Below are 12,670 nucleotides of genomic sequence, written 5' to 3'. Positions count from 1 at the left end.
CCTTCCTCCCGTCTAGTCACCTCTCCCTCTGAAGACACTGGTCCCAGCCCCACCCCAGGCTGCACTGCGCTGTCCGCTGTGGCTCCAAGGAGCCGCCTGTCTGCCCCACATCCTCAGGGGCCCCAGCAGGAGCAGCAGCCCACCCCCACTCTGTCCCTTTCTGTGTCTCCATCCTGGGTGACCAGCGTCACCTGCAGAGTTCAGAGTAGCACCTGGCCAGGTGGACAGGAGGCCAGAGCCGGGGAAACGTCACTGATCATTTCAGTTTAAACACTTCTTTTTCTTAAATGCTAATATTTCTCAGGGTCTTTATTTTTTCTTAATTTAAGTTGGAGGATAATTGCTTTACTCTGTTGTGTAGGTTTTTGCCATACAGCAACGTGGATCAGCCCAGAAGTATACATATATCCCCTCCCCTCCTGAGCCTCCCTCCTGCACCCTCCCACTCCCAGCTTGACATTTAGGAGCTTAGTTTTTCAGGTGAGGAGCTTGTTAGTCAGACTAACCCTTCCTTGGAAGCCCAGCGTGTATTGTGAAAGAAGTGGATTTTCTTGGGTTGCAGCAAGGGATTCCCAGCCCCCGCACCATCACTCCAAGCGGGGGAAACACCCCTTTTCTGGTTCAGTGGTCTTCCATCACAGAAGAGATCGAGGGGCTCCAAAGATAGACATGACCTGCCTAAGGATGTTCAGTGACCGCGTCACGACTCAGAATAGTGCAAATAGAGACCCACACATGCCAAGCACCTGTGGGGGGCCGCCATGCCCCAGTTGCGGGACGCCTGTTTACTCTGCTTTGCACTCAGCCCTTCTTCCCACTCCGTGTTGCCAGGGGGGAAACTGAGGTCCCGCCATGGCATCCCTGCTCTGGGCCCCTGGCCGGGCTCGGAGCCCCAGGGCTGGTCCACCCACCCAGCGGCCCCTCAGACCAGCTCTCCTGTGCCCACAGTACAACAAGCACCTGTTTGTGCACATCGGCCAGTCAAGCCCCAGCTATAGTGACCCCTACCTCGAAGCCGTGGACATCCACCAGATCTACGACAAGTTCCCCGAGAAGAAGGGTGGCCTCAAGGAGCTCTTTGAACGCGGACCCTCCAACGCCTTTTTCCTCGTGAAGTTCTGGGTAAGTCTCTGGTGGCCTCTTCCTTCCTGCCCCAGCTCATCGATGACCATCACTTGGCTCTTGGCTCAACTGCCCCAAGAGTAAAGCCTGACCAGGGAGGCCTGGCTGGCAGGAGGCACTGATGGGAACCCTGCCCTGGTCAGGGGAGATGGCAGTGTGGGACCCTTCTCACCGGCACCTGCCTTCTTCCAGTTGGAGATAAGACTCTGTGTTCTTCTAGCTACCCTCCAGATGAGAACCACCCTAGACCCCCATTTCACGGATGGGGAAACTGAGGCATGGAGTCAGCAAGGCCCTGGCTGGGAGGCCCCCAGCCCCGGCGAGCCTGGCTCCTGCAGTCCTGCTTGTGATGGGCGTGCTGGGGACGGTCAGGGCCGTCGGGAGAAGGTCACCCTCATCGTGTTGCTCTTATCAGCATGCTTCTTCTTCACCGGGCTTCCCAGGAGGCGCTAGTGGTAAAGAACCCGCCTGCCAAGGCAGGAGACGTCAGAGATGCGGGTTCAGTCCCTGGGTGGGGAAGATCCCCTGGAGTAGGAAATGGCAACCCACTCCAGTATTCTTGCCTGGAGAATCCCGTGGACGGAGGAGCCTGGCGGGCTACAGTCCACGGGGTCGCAAAGAGTCAGACACGACTGAGCAACTGAGCATGCATCCTCGCCACCCTACCGAAGGGAGGTCCAGTTGACAGCCTGGTCCCTAGAGGGGAAACTGGGGCGCAGAGAGGTGAAATGACCTGGCAGGGCCACCCGGTTCGTAGTGGCAGCCCAGAGCTCAGACCAGCTCTGGGAGTGTACTTGGAACCATCGCCTTTCATTTCCTGCTTTGCCAGGTGCCTGGTGTCTCCCGCAGGGCCCTGGTGCTCCCCCTTGTCCTGGTGGAGAAGGCTCTGGATTGCCTGCAAAGGGACCCCAGCCCCTAAGCAGGGGCAGGAAGAGAGCAAACTTAGATGTGCATGCAGAGTCATTTTCTAGAGCCCAGACTTCGCTTCCAGGAGGTGGTCGGGGGCATCCTGGCTGGAGATCAGAGCTGGCAGGAGCGGGGCAGGAGCCAGAGCATCCTTCCCCAGTCTGGCCCGTGGCCCTGGTCCTCTCCTTCCTTTTGACTCTGGGGGGGCTGGGGGCGGGGTGATGAGAGAAGAGGGGGTGGGGGCGGAGGTGCCAGGAAGCGTGATCAGGCAAGTTCCACGCTGGCCTCAGTTCCCCTTCCGCGGGCTGCACACAGAGCCTGTGCTGTATGGACCTGACAGGAGCTCGCGTTCTCAGCGCCCAGGGGCGGTCACCACGCAGGACTGGGGGCGGGCCACCAGCGAGCCCTCCAGCGTGGAAGGAGAGCCAGGCGGGCAGTGGAGAGCCTGGCTGGAGTGTTGCGTTCCCGGGAATCTTGGCTCCGCTGGACCCTGTTTCTCCACCTGCAGAATCAGCGCTTGGTTCTTGGGGGCGTGTGAGAGGCTGTGTGTCTGAGGACCCCGGCGTGTGCGGCCATCTGACGGTGAAGGGGACTGTGTGCCTCCTTCCTGTCCCCAGCCTGAGCCCTGATGGCCAGAAGCTTGGGCAGGGTGAGGGCGGGTGAAATCGGAGCTGGGGACGGGGCAGCAGGCTGGGGAGGCGGGGTGCGTCGGCCGGGATACCTCAGCCCCCATCTGGCCCCTCTCCTCCTGTGTGGGGAAGGCAGAGGCACCAGGGAAGGTCAGACCTGTCATGTGGGGAAAGCAGTTCTCCTGCTTGCTAACCATGGGACTCGGGGTCCTCCTGGGCAGCCCCAGACCCCAGTCATCCGGAACCCTTTCCTCCTGCTCCCTGGCCTGGAACTGGCGAGAGATGGGCCACACATTTAGGCAGGGACACAGCTGGGCAAGGACATGGTGAGCCCCCTCCCCGCCCCCAGCCTCCTTTTTCCTGCCTGATGTTTTTCTCATCCGGCCCCAGGCCCTGGGCATTCAGGCTGCGGGGTGGGTCAGAGGGCGCTTGGAGTGGGAGGAGGGGGGACTCCGATGTCCCCAGCTTGGCCTCCCGGCCCCTCCTGCTGAGTTACTGCCCTCACTGGTGTGGGGGTAGTGAGTGAATGGTTGGCTCGCATCCGCCGGGGCTCGTCGGTTCCAGCTGGCAGGGGCATTGGCGCAGGAGGGGTTCGGGGGGTCAGGCTGGGCCCTGTGGATGTGAGATGCAGGGACCGAGGGCCCAGCGCCCCGCCCTCTTTCCCCAGGACCCGTGAGATCAGCAGAGTCCTCCTCTGTCCGTCGGCGAAGGGAGAAGGGCCTCCTGGACACTGATGGCCGTTAACTCCAGATTGAAAAGGCCGGGCAGAGCTGGCAGGGAGGACAGGGCCCCTGTCCCTCCTCTGTCGCAGGGCCCTGTCTCCTGGGCACATACCAGTGCGTGACAATGAATCTGAGCCCCCGGCCCCCTTGCCCGGCTGTCTTGGCTCATCTGTCAGCCACCCGATCCCCCACACCTGTTCCGGCACAGCCTGCGAGCTGCCCACCGCGCTGCGGCTATGAATAGGGTGGAGGAGGGGAGCGAGGGGCTGTGAGGGGTGGGGTCTGGGGTGCCTGTCAGGGTAACAGGAGGGCTGCTCTGCTCTCAGGCTGGGAAGGTGGAGATGCCAAGCTTGTGTGGGCGTGGTGCTGAGTGAGGGTACATGGTGGGCAGGAAATCCTGCGGTGGGGCTGTCAAGGGAGTGGGATTGTAGTTAGGATGTCACGGAGGATACTGTGTGGCTGTCGCTGGCTGAGGCCCCCAGGGGTAGATTCTGGGGCAGACTCTGGACCTTCGCTTGTGGGACTTTTCTTTCTGCATTCCAGATCTTAGTTCCCCGACCAGGGATTGAACCCAGGCCCTCTGCAGTGGCAGCACAGAGTCCTAACCCCTGGACCACCAGGGAAGTCCCTGTGGAATTGTATCTCTGCTTCATCTTCTCTCTCTCTCAACTGCCAGCTCACCTGTTCTCGCTGCTCCCCCCCACCCCCAAGTCACACACACACACTCCTTGAGAGCAGAGACTATGTCTCAACCTCTCCCCTTCCACCCTGCCTGTTCTGGGCCTGGCAGGAATCGTGAGCGACTGAAAGGCCGGGTGACTGGGAGGCGATGCCAGGAGACCCGGGAGTGTCTTTGGGCTGGGGTGGGGCTGCGGTTCTGAGGACTAGCAGGTGCAGGAAGCTTAGATGCCCTCCTTGTGACTACAGGACTGCTACTTGCCCAGAGCCACCATGAGGCGGCAGGCTCAGACAGTGACGTGCCACCCTCTGTGGAAGGCACACACCCTGCGCCCAGCCGAGCCCTGGGAGAGCTTGGTTCCTGCCTCCAGGGTCTTCACCGTCCGGAAGGGGCAAGGCCAGGCCCTGCCAACCCGGTGTGTTACTGTTTTAAAGGGGTTCTGCACGAGGGTGCCAAGACCTCTCAGAGCAGTTAGAGGAGGGGCCGAGCGGAAGGGGCCGGTGCTGGGGAGACTGGTCTGGAGGCAGAACTGAGATGCAGAAGTCTGGGGTGGCTGGGCTCACGGGGCCACAGAGATGACGAGGGGCCGGCCCCCCGGAGCCATTGCTGAAAGGCGCTGGCAGGGTCTCGTTGCGCTGGAGGCCAACGTGGGGTCCTGTCTGCTGGGCGGTTGGTACCTGGTGGGCAGCAGGGGCCAGGCTCCTGCCACTGTTTCTGTCGCACAGCCTGACTTTATCCCAGGCCTGCGTGTGAAAAGACGGGGAAGCTTTCTGAGGCCCCACATCCATGTTCTCTCTGAGCACCGCCCCCCCAGCGGTGTCCTGGCCCTGGGACCTGGGCCGTGACCCCCAGCACGGCCCCTCTCAGTCACCACCCCGCCCTCGCCCTTGTCTCCCTCTAGGCAGACCTCAACACCAACATGGAGGACGAGGGCAGCTCCTTCTACGGGGTGTCCAGCCAGTACGAGAGCCCCGAGAACATGATCATCACCTGCTCCACCAAGGTGTGCTCCTTCGGCAAGCAGGTGGTGGAGAAAGTGGAGGTAGGCCATGCTGCCCACCTGGGCTCCGGCACCTCACGCACACACTCACAACAACCCCCTCCAGCTTGGGCGTCTCACCTCTCTCCCCAGATTTGTCTGAATTAAGGCAGACTCACCCTCACCTCGTCCTTATCACTGACAACCTGCCTCACGCCCAGCACGAGCCGGGGGTGCCGTGGGAGGCCAGGCCCACCATCCTGGTGGTTTTCACTGGCTGTGCATCAGGTCTTGGGGGGCCAACACCCTGGCACTGAGTCCCCCACAGTGCTTAACCCCAGACCTCTCCCACCTGCGGGTGGTGTCTGGGCAAGTCGCAGTCTCTGAAAAGCTCTCCGAGTTATTTCCAGTGAAGTTTTAGTTTGAGATAATTGTGATCCAAATGTAACTGTAATCCCTTCGCTAGCCCCTGTCTTGCTTACTAGAGTGGACAGAACATTAGCCCCCTGAAGCTGACTCTGGTGTAGCCACACGCTCAGCTGTGTGCCTGCGTGTGCACAGCTGTGTAGATGCACACACGTGACGGATCCATGGCCACCAAGTCCCTGTGACTGCCCCTGTGTGCGGCTGGAACTGAGCTGTCACTCTGTCCCCACCTCCACGTCTTTAAGCTCCTCCCTCGGATACCCAGTGGGTGTCTGGGTCCCCGGGGGAGGCAGGGGTCTGTCTCCAGGGACCCCGGGGCTCAGCCCCACCTTCCCTGCTTAAGCCCTAGTGGGTCATGGACCTTCCTCAGGGAGCTGTTGGGCTGGAGGTGGGCAGCGGCCTTCTAAGCCGCGCTGTCCCCGGCCCTGCAGACCGAGTACGCACGCTACGAGAACGGCCACTACTCCTACCGCATCCACCGCTCCCCGCTCTGCGAGTACATGATCAACTTCATCCACAAGCTGAAGCACCTGCCTGAGAAGTACATGATGAACAGTGTGCTGGAGAACTTCACCATCCTGCAGGTGTGTGTGTGCGGGCGTGTGTGCAGGTGGGGGCAGATGTGTGTGTGTGTGCCGATGTGGGAAGGCAGGTATGTGTGTGGGGGAGAGGTGGGTGGTGTGTGCAGGTGTGGGGGGACAGGTGTGGGAGCAGGTGGAAAGGCAGGTGTGTGTGTGGGACACAGGTGTGAAGGCAGGTGTGGGGAAACAGGTGTGTGTGTGCTGATGTGGGGAGGCAGGTGTGTGTGGGGGGGCAGGTGTGTGATGTGTGCAGGGGTCGGGGCAGGAGTGGGCGGAGCGGACGGAGCTGTCTCCTGAGGCCCTCCCCCTCCCCCCCTCAGGTGGTCACCAACAGAGACACCCAGGAGACCCTGCTGTGCGTCGCGTATGTCTTCGAGGTGTCAGCGAGCGAGCACGGGGCTCAGCACCACATCTACCGGCTGGTGAAGGAGTAGAGACCAGGGACAGGGAGGGGGTGACATCACATGCGCAGGGACGGGGGGAGGCCCACAGGGGCAGCCCCCCGAAGCCCCGAGAGTCGAGGTGGTGACTCTTCTACCCAGGAGCAAACTCTGCCTGAACCCGCAATTGCCCAAGCCCAATAAACCCCAGCTCTGTGCGTCTTCAGAGGCCCCGTCTGGCTGTGCGAGCCCCGGGAGGGCTGAGGGAGAAGGGGCCGGACGCCGTCCCAGGCGCAGCCGTGAAGCCAGGGCTCTGTGGACTTGGCCAGGACGGTCACCAGCTGCCAATGCTCAAGATGGCATGTCCCCGAGCTGCTCTGGAGGCCCTGCCCCCGGCTCCGGCCACAATGGGAGGCCTGGGGACGGACGCAAGTGCCCAGCCTGTGCGTCCTGTGTGTGCCCCTCGGCCAAGGGGAGCGATGTGTCTGCTCCCCTCTCCCCACCGCCTCTGCTGCCGCTCCCCCTGAACAGCCGACAGGGAAGCCGGCCCAGCTCAGGGGTGGGTTTCAGGTGTGGAGGTTAGACAGGGACAATCAGAGCTCTTTAGCTCCAGTGGACATCAGCTGCCCGGGGGGTGGGTTCCAGGTCAAGGGAGCCCAAGACAGAGAGGGTAGGAGTGCTGGGGCCAGCTTCTGAGTGTGGGTGGGGGCCCTGGGGTCCCTCGGCGTCCTCTTTGGTGGTGAAGGCCAAGAACGTTGGTCCGAGGTCTGCACTGTGCTGGTGGTCTCTGAGACCGTGCAGTTGGTACGCCTTGCCATCTCACAGCAAACGCCTCTCAGCCAAGAAGACTGCTGGGTGGTGACCACCTTGGAGCAGCGGGGCCGACCACCCACTCCCCGGACGGAAGGTTCTGTGCCCCCTGGGGATAGAGGCGGTGGGAGTGGAGCCCACCCTGGGCCTGGAGGGGACCCTTCAGCTGAGTGAATTTCCCTGGTCTGTTCCTCCTGGCAACTGGCCTCAGTCCTAGGGCTCCCCGCTGCCCGCCCTGTCTCAGCGTGTGTGTCCTTTCCTCCCTGTAGAGGGGGATGGCCTTAGTGAGGAGGACGTGTCTGTATAGTGCCTGATGCAAGGTGCACTAAAGAGATAAAAAGTTGTTACCGTCCTCTTACCCCTGCTGGCCCTTGGGATGCTGGGAACCGGCTCTTTGCTGCCATCTAGCGGCTATTTGCTATCATCTTCCCTAATAGGGAGCCACACTTTCAGGAGTTTGGAGCCCAAGGGGAGCAAGAGTCGCCTGCAGGAGTTTTGTGTGTTGATCTCTCAGGGACATGTGTGGGGATATGAAGTGAATAAGATGGTGTCAAGGAGGTGTTGTGTGGTTAGGAGCCAGGGCTCTGGAGTCAGCGGCTAGGATTGGAATCCTGGTGCTCAGCTTCAGACTTAGTGTGGCCTTGGGGAGTTTACCTAATTTCACCGTGCCTCAGTTTCCCCATCTGTACAATGGGTATAACAATAGTACCTACCTCATATATGTAGAGTGCCTAGCATGGTGCCAAGCACATGAGTGTGTGCCGTGAGTATGCATTATTATTAATAGCATTGCCTCCTTGCAGTCTGAGGAGTCAGCTTGAGAAACTCTTTAAGTGGGGTTGGGCTGATCCTCAGAGCAACTGGAATTCAGAGGTGGGAGCAGGTGGGGAGTGGAAGGTTCAGGGAAGAGGTGGAAATTGAGAGGGACTGCTTCTTGAAAGAGAGGCATTGCCTAGATAAACAGCCTGAAGAGGCAGTCTGCTGGCAGCTCTGGACAGGGCAGGCAGACCAGCCCTCCAGCTTCCTTCTGGACAGCTGCTAGACCCCGGGCCAAGTCGTGTCTCTCTCCTGTGTGCCAGGACCTGGCTCTCATCTATAGACGATGTGATGTGGAGGGAGGCGAGGGGTCCCTGAGTCCCTGAAAATCGTCTACTGTCCTTGTGTGGTTTGGGTCTGGGGAGGCTCTCCTGCCCACCCCTGGTCACTGTCACGGCCTTTGCCTTCCCACCTCCCCACCCTTGTTCCCGGAGCTCAGGATAAAGGGAGCCCATGACCTCTGAGCCCCCACAGGACTGAACCTTCGGACAAACGCTTGTGTGTGAGCAGCCTTGGGCCCTGGGACGGACGCACAAACTGGGTCCGTCGTTTTGTGTCCTGGGTCTGGGGAGTCCATGTAGATGTTGGGGCCAGGCTGGCTGCGAGTGTTGCCTTCTCTTTAGGACCTGGTCTCAGCAGCCTAATAGACAGTCACCCACTTAGAGCTGGAAAGTCCAGACCATTCCACCACCCAGTACATAGATCTAGGCGCCTCTCCCTGAGGCACAGTACAGGCCATGACCCGCAGGGCCGACAAATGGGAGATCCCACCCGGCCCGTTTCTCCTGTGCAGTCATCTCGCACACAACCCCTCCTAGCCACTCTCTGCCTTTAGTCTTGGCACCTTGTGTCCCCCAGCCGGCAGGCCCCCGGAGATCTGTCACTCATTCTTGCATGGAGTGACACTCCCAGCATGGAACCACTTCTTCTCCTGCAGAAGGGCTGCTGGCTCCTGCCTGTCAGGGCAAAGGCATTCCACTCACAACCCATCAGGGCACCTGTCACCCGTCCCTGGGCATCGGGGCTGAGACATCTCTTCCGTTCTCACCTGGGGGTGAAGTGCTCTCCCCATTTTAAAGATGAGGGAGGGGCGTCCAGAGAGGCCAACTAACTTGCTTGGAGCGTTGTGGAATCTGAATGGATGTATTCACCAGCTTAACATGTGTTTATTTAACTTCCGGTTCATGCCAGGCACAGGGAAGTACAGATAGCTGAGACAGATGGAGTCTCTGAGGAGCTTACGTCTTACTTGGGAGGGAAGACAAATCGAGCAGGTAAAGGTTGGGCAGACTGACGGGGGACCACCAGGAGATGAGAGAGGACCTGGGGCCTGGGGAGGGTGGCATGTGCGTGGGGACAGCGGGGAGGCTGTGTCAGGAACCGAGAGAGGGAACTGCAGGCCCAGGTGTGGCCCAGGTCCTAGCCCCCAAGGTCAGGAAGGGCTTGGATTTTCCTCTGTATAATGGGAGGTCCTGGAAGGATTTTAAGTGAGGGAGTAATATTGTAGAATCTGGTTTCTGGGAAACAACACGAGGCGGCTGTGGCTCACAGAGCAGTGTCATTGTTTCTGAGTCTGTGTTACCCTTGGACTCAGCATCAGGGGCAAGGGAGCCACTGCAGGACAGAGCTGTCCTGCTCTGTCACTTCTACAATTCAAACCCCACATCTGGGGCACGGCAGGTGCCTGGTGAACATTCGAAGGTGTGTGATCTGTGCCTTTGGGGCTGTGAGTGAGGGTCCTGGAGTCTGTGGGACCCTTAGGGATAGGACCCACCCGATGGCACTGGGAGCCAGGAGGTGGGGACTTGGAAACTGGACGGTGCCTGACCCGTGGGGTCTGGTGACTAGGCAGGGCCCCAGCGGTCATCAGGGACTTTCCATTGAGTGGGGGTGCTCTTCCTAATGGGGGGAGCCCCACGCAGCAGGAGTTGAGGGGCATGTGGACTGGATCCAATGGGTGAGAAGCGTGAGGCCGGAGCACCTGCTCCCCTCCCATCCATGGGACTCGAGAGCAGTGAAGCCAGGGGCAGCGTGGCCCTTACTGGCAGGGGTGGTGACCACAGGGAGCTCCCGACCCCACAGAGACAGGGCCACCTGTGCACACCTGGACCACATCTGCCCGGAGGAGGGGCAGAGCTGGAGCTGGGTGGGGCCCATTTTACCTGGTTATCTCAGGGGTCACTGCGTTTGACCCCTTCTGACATTACTGTTGTGTCAGCCGAGAAAGCAAGCAAGAAGGTGAATCTGGAGCAGTTGATCTGAGGCTAGAAACCCGGAGCCAGGCTGCTGGGGGCTGAGTCGGTTTCTTACTGGTTGTGTGGCCTGGGCAACTGACTGAGCTCCGGGAACCTTTGTGACCCCATCCGCGAAATGGGAACGAAGTGGGCTGACTGTGGGCTGCTGTGGGGAGGAGGGTGAGCACATGTGTGGGGGGGCAGCCCACACCTGGCTCGCGGGGCACATGGTGGGGCACGATGCATGAAGAGGTTGGTCCTGACTCTACCCGTAACACCTCAGCCCCACCCACTTACATGTTCACACTCACAGCATACATACATGCACATAGTGCAGCACACACAACTGCACACACTGTATGCACTTACACAGACACACATACCTGCACACCCATTCATGTAGTTATCACACACACACATGCATGTACCATACTCCCACACACACACCCACACTGTATACACACACACACACTGTATACACGCTCACACACACACAGTACACGCCTGCACACAGTATATGCACACACTCACACATAGACATACACCCCATCACAGACATACCACATGTACCACACACCTACACACACACCCACACTGTATACACCCTCACACATACACATACAGTATATACCTACACACAGTATACGCACACACTCACACATAGACATACACACCATCACAAACATACCACATGTACCACACACCTACACACACACACACACACTGTATACACACTCACACACACACACACACACACAGTATATACCTACACACAGTATACGCACACACTTACACATAGACATACACACCATCACAAACATACCACATGTACCACACACCTACACACTCACACACTGTATACATCCTCACACACACACACAGTATACACACTCACACCCACCCACACTGTATACACATTCACACACACACTGTATACACACTCACACACACAGTACACACCTACACACAGTATACGCACATACTCACACATAGACATACACACCATCACAAACATACCGCATGTACCACACTCCTACACACACACACACACACACCCACTCTGTATACACACACACAGTACACGCCTACACACAGTATACGCACACACTCACACATAGACATACACACCATCACAAACATACCACATGTACCACACACCTACACACACACTGTATACACACTCACACACACATATAGCACATATCTGCACACACTATGCGCACACTTACACATAGACACACACACCTACACACATTCTTACACTCATCACACACACATGCATGTACCATACACCTACACACACACACTCAACATTCATCACATAGACACACAGACTTACACCGCACACACACACGTATGGACATGTAGGTGCCAGCATGCACGCGTGCGCGCGCGCACACACACACACACACACACTTTTAGAGAAACAAAAGCTCTGCTCTGATGTTCTTTAAAAGGCAGAGAGAAGGGACTTCCCTGGTGGTCCAGTGGTTGAGACTCCGGGTTTCCAGTGGAGGGGGCATGCGCTCGAATGCTGGCTGATCCCACATGCTGCGGTATGGCCGAAAGAAGAGGCAGAGAGAGGCCTCGGGGCGCCCGGTTCCCACGGAGGCCGCAGTTTTAGACTCTCCTCCCCACTCTGTGGGCGGGGCTGGGGCGGTGAGGTGGGGAGTCGGAAACTGGGAGCAGGTGTTCTTCATCGAGAGAAGAACTGGAAAGGGAGCGCCGAGCCGCTCCGATGAAGAAGCTGTCCGCAAGTGGGTTTTTGTTTCACTTCCCGCGACGGAACGGGTGAGGTGGGCCTGCACCTCTGAGGAAGGCGGGAGGCCGGCGGGAGGCAATGGTGTCTGGGTTCGTGGGTGTCTGACATTCAACTTCAAGTGTTTTGTATTTTGCTATGTAAACCCTCTTTGTCTCCAAACCTCAGTAAAGCCTGCTCCACACACCAAGGCGTCTGTGTGGTGATTTCTTTGTATGGAAACGAAGGAGTCCTTGTTGATAGAACACAAGGCAACAGGTCCAGCTGACTGGGCCGTCAGGGAGGAGAGCCTTGGCCGCCGCCGGGGCCGGTCAACCCCTTCCCTTCTCCTTCGAGACCCCGGGCTCTGTGAGCACCGTGGCTCGGGACGCATAGCGTTAGGTACTCAGTAACAGCAGATGGAGTTAACACCCCCTGCATTCAGAGTGGTCAAAGCCAGAGGTGCAGGCCGGGCATCCTTAGGGATACAGCCCCTAAGCTGGCCTTCTGGGAACATGACGTTAGCCTTGACCCGCGAGTGAGCAGGCCCACAGGGTTGGCTGGCTCCCCAAAATCAGAACTGCAGGCTAGAGTGGACTGAGGGGCCCAGACCCACTTCAGTCCACCCTGAGCTGCACCGCTCCCTGG

The 12,670-nt window shown here is 59.0% G+C and overlaps 1 protein-coding gene and 1 non-coding gene across 5 annotated transcripts in view; one reads left to right on the top strand and one right to left on the bottom strand.

Moving 5' to 3' along the window:
- TEAD4 (TEA domain transcription factor 4) overlaps window positions 1-12,233 on the top strand; it is a 68,710-nt gene extending 56,477 nt beyond the window's left edge. For all 4 annotated transcript variants that reach the window (XM_055394278.2, XM_055394277.2, XM_088837415.1 and 1 more), the window contains 4 exons: window positions 949-1,122; window positions 4,960-5,100; window positions 5,895-6,047; window positions 6,365-12,233. In XM_055394278.2, the coding sequence (XP_055250253.2) occupies window positions 949-1,122; window positions 4,960-5,100; window positions 5,895-6,047; window positions 6,365-6,478 (582 nt within the window). In that variant the 3' untranslated portion in view covers window positions 6,479-12,233. The remainder of the gene's footprint in view (window positions 1-948; window positions 1,123-4,959; window positions 5,101-5,894; window positions 6,048-6,364) is intronic.
- TRNAG-GCC (transfer RNA glycine (anticodon GCC)) lies at window positions 3,930-4,002 on the bottom strand. The gene has a single exon. It is a non-coding gene; the product is annotated as a tRNA-Gly (tRNA).
- Window positions 12,234-12,670: the final 437 nt, after the last annotated feature.

This window comes from Moschus berezovskii, chromosome 6 (genome assembly GCF_049115385.1).
Source record: "Moschus berezovskii isolate FMDL1 chromosome 6, NW_MosBer_1.0, whole genome shotgun sequence".
In the NCBI taxonomy this organism is placed as follows: domain Eukaryota; kingdom Metazoa; phylum Chordata; class Mammalia; order Artiodactyla; family Moschidae; genus Moschus; species Moschus berezovskii.
The sequence above is the reverse complement of the archived record's forward strand: the minus strand, read 5'-3'. Positions and strand labels throughout refer to the sequence as shown.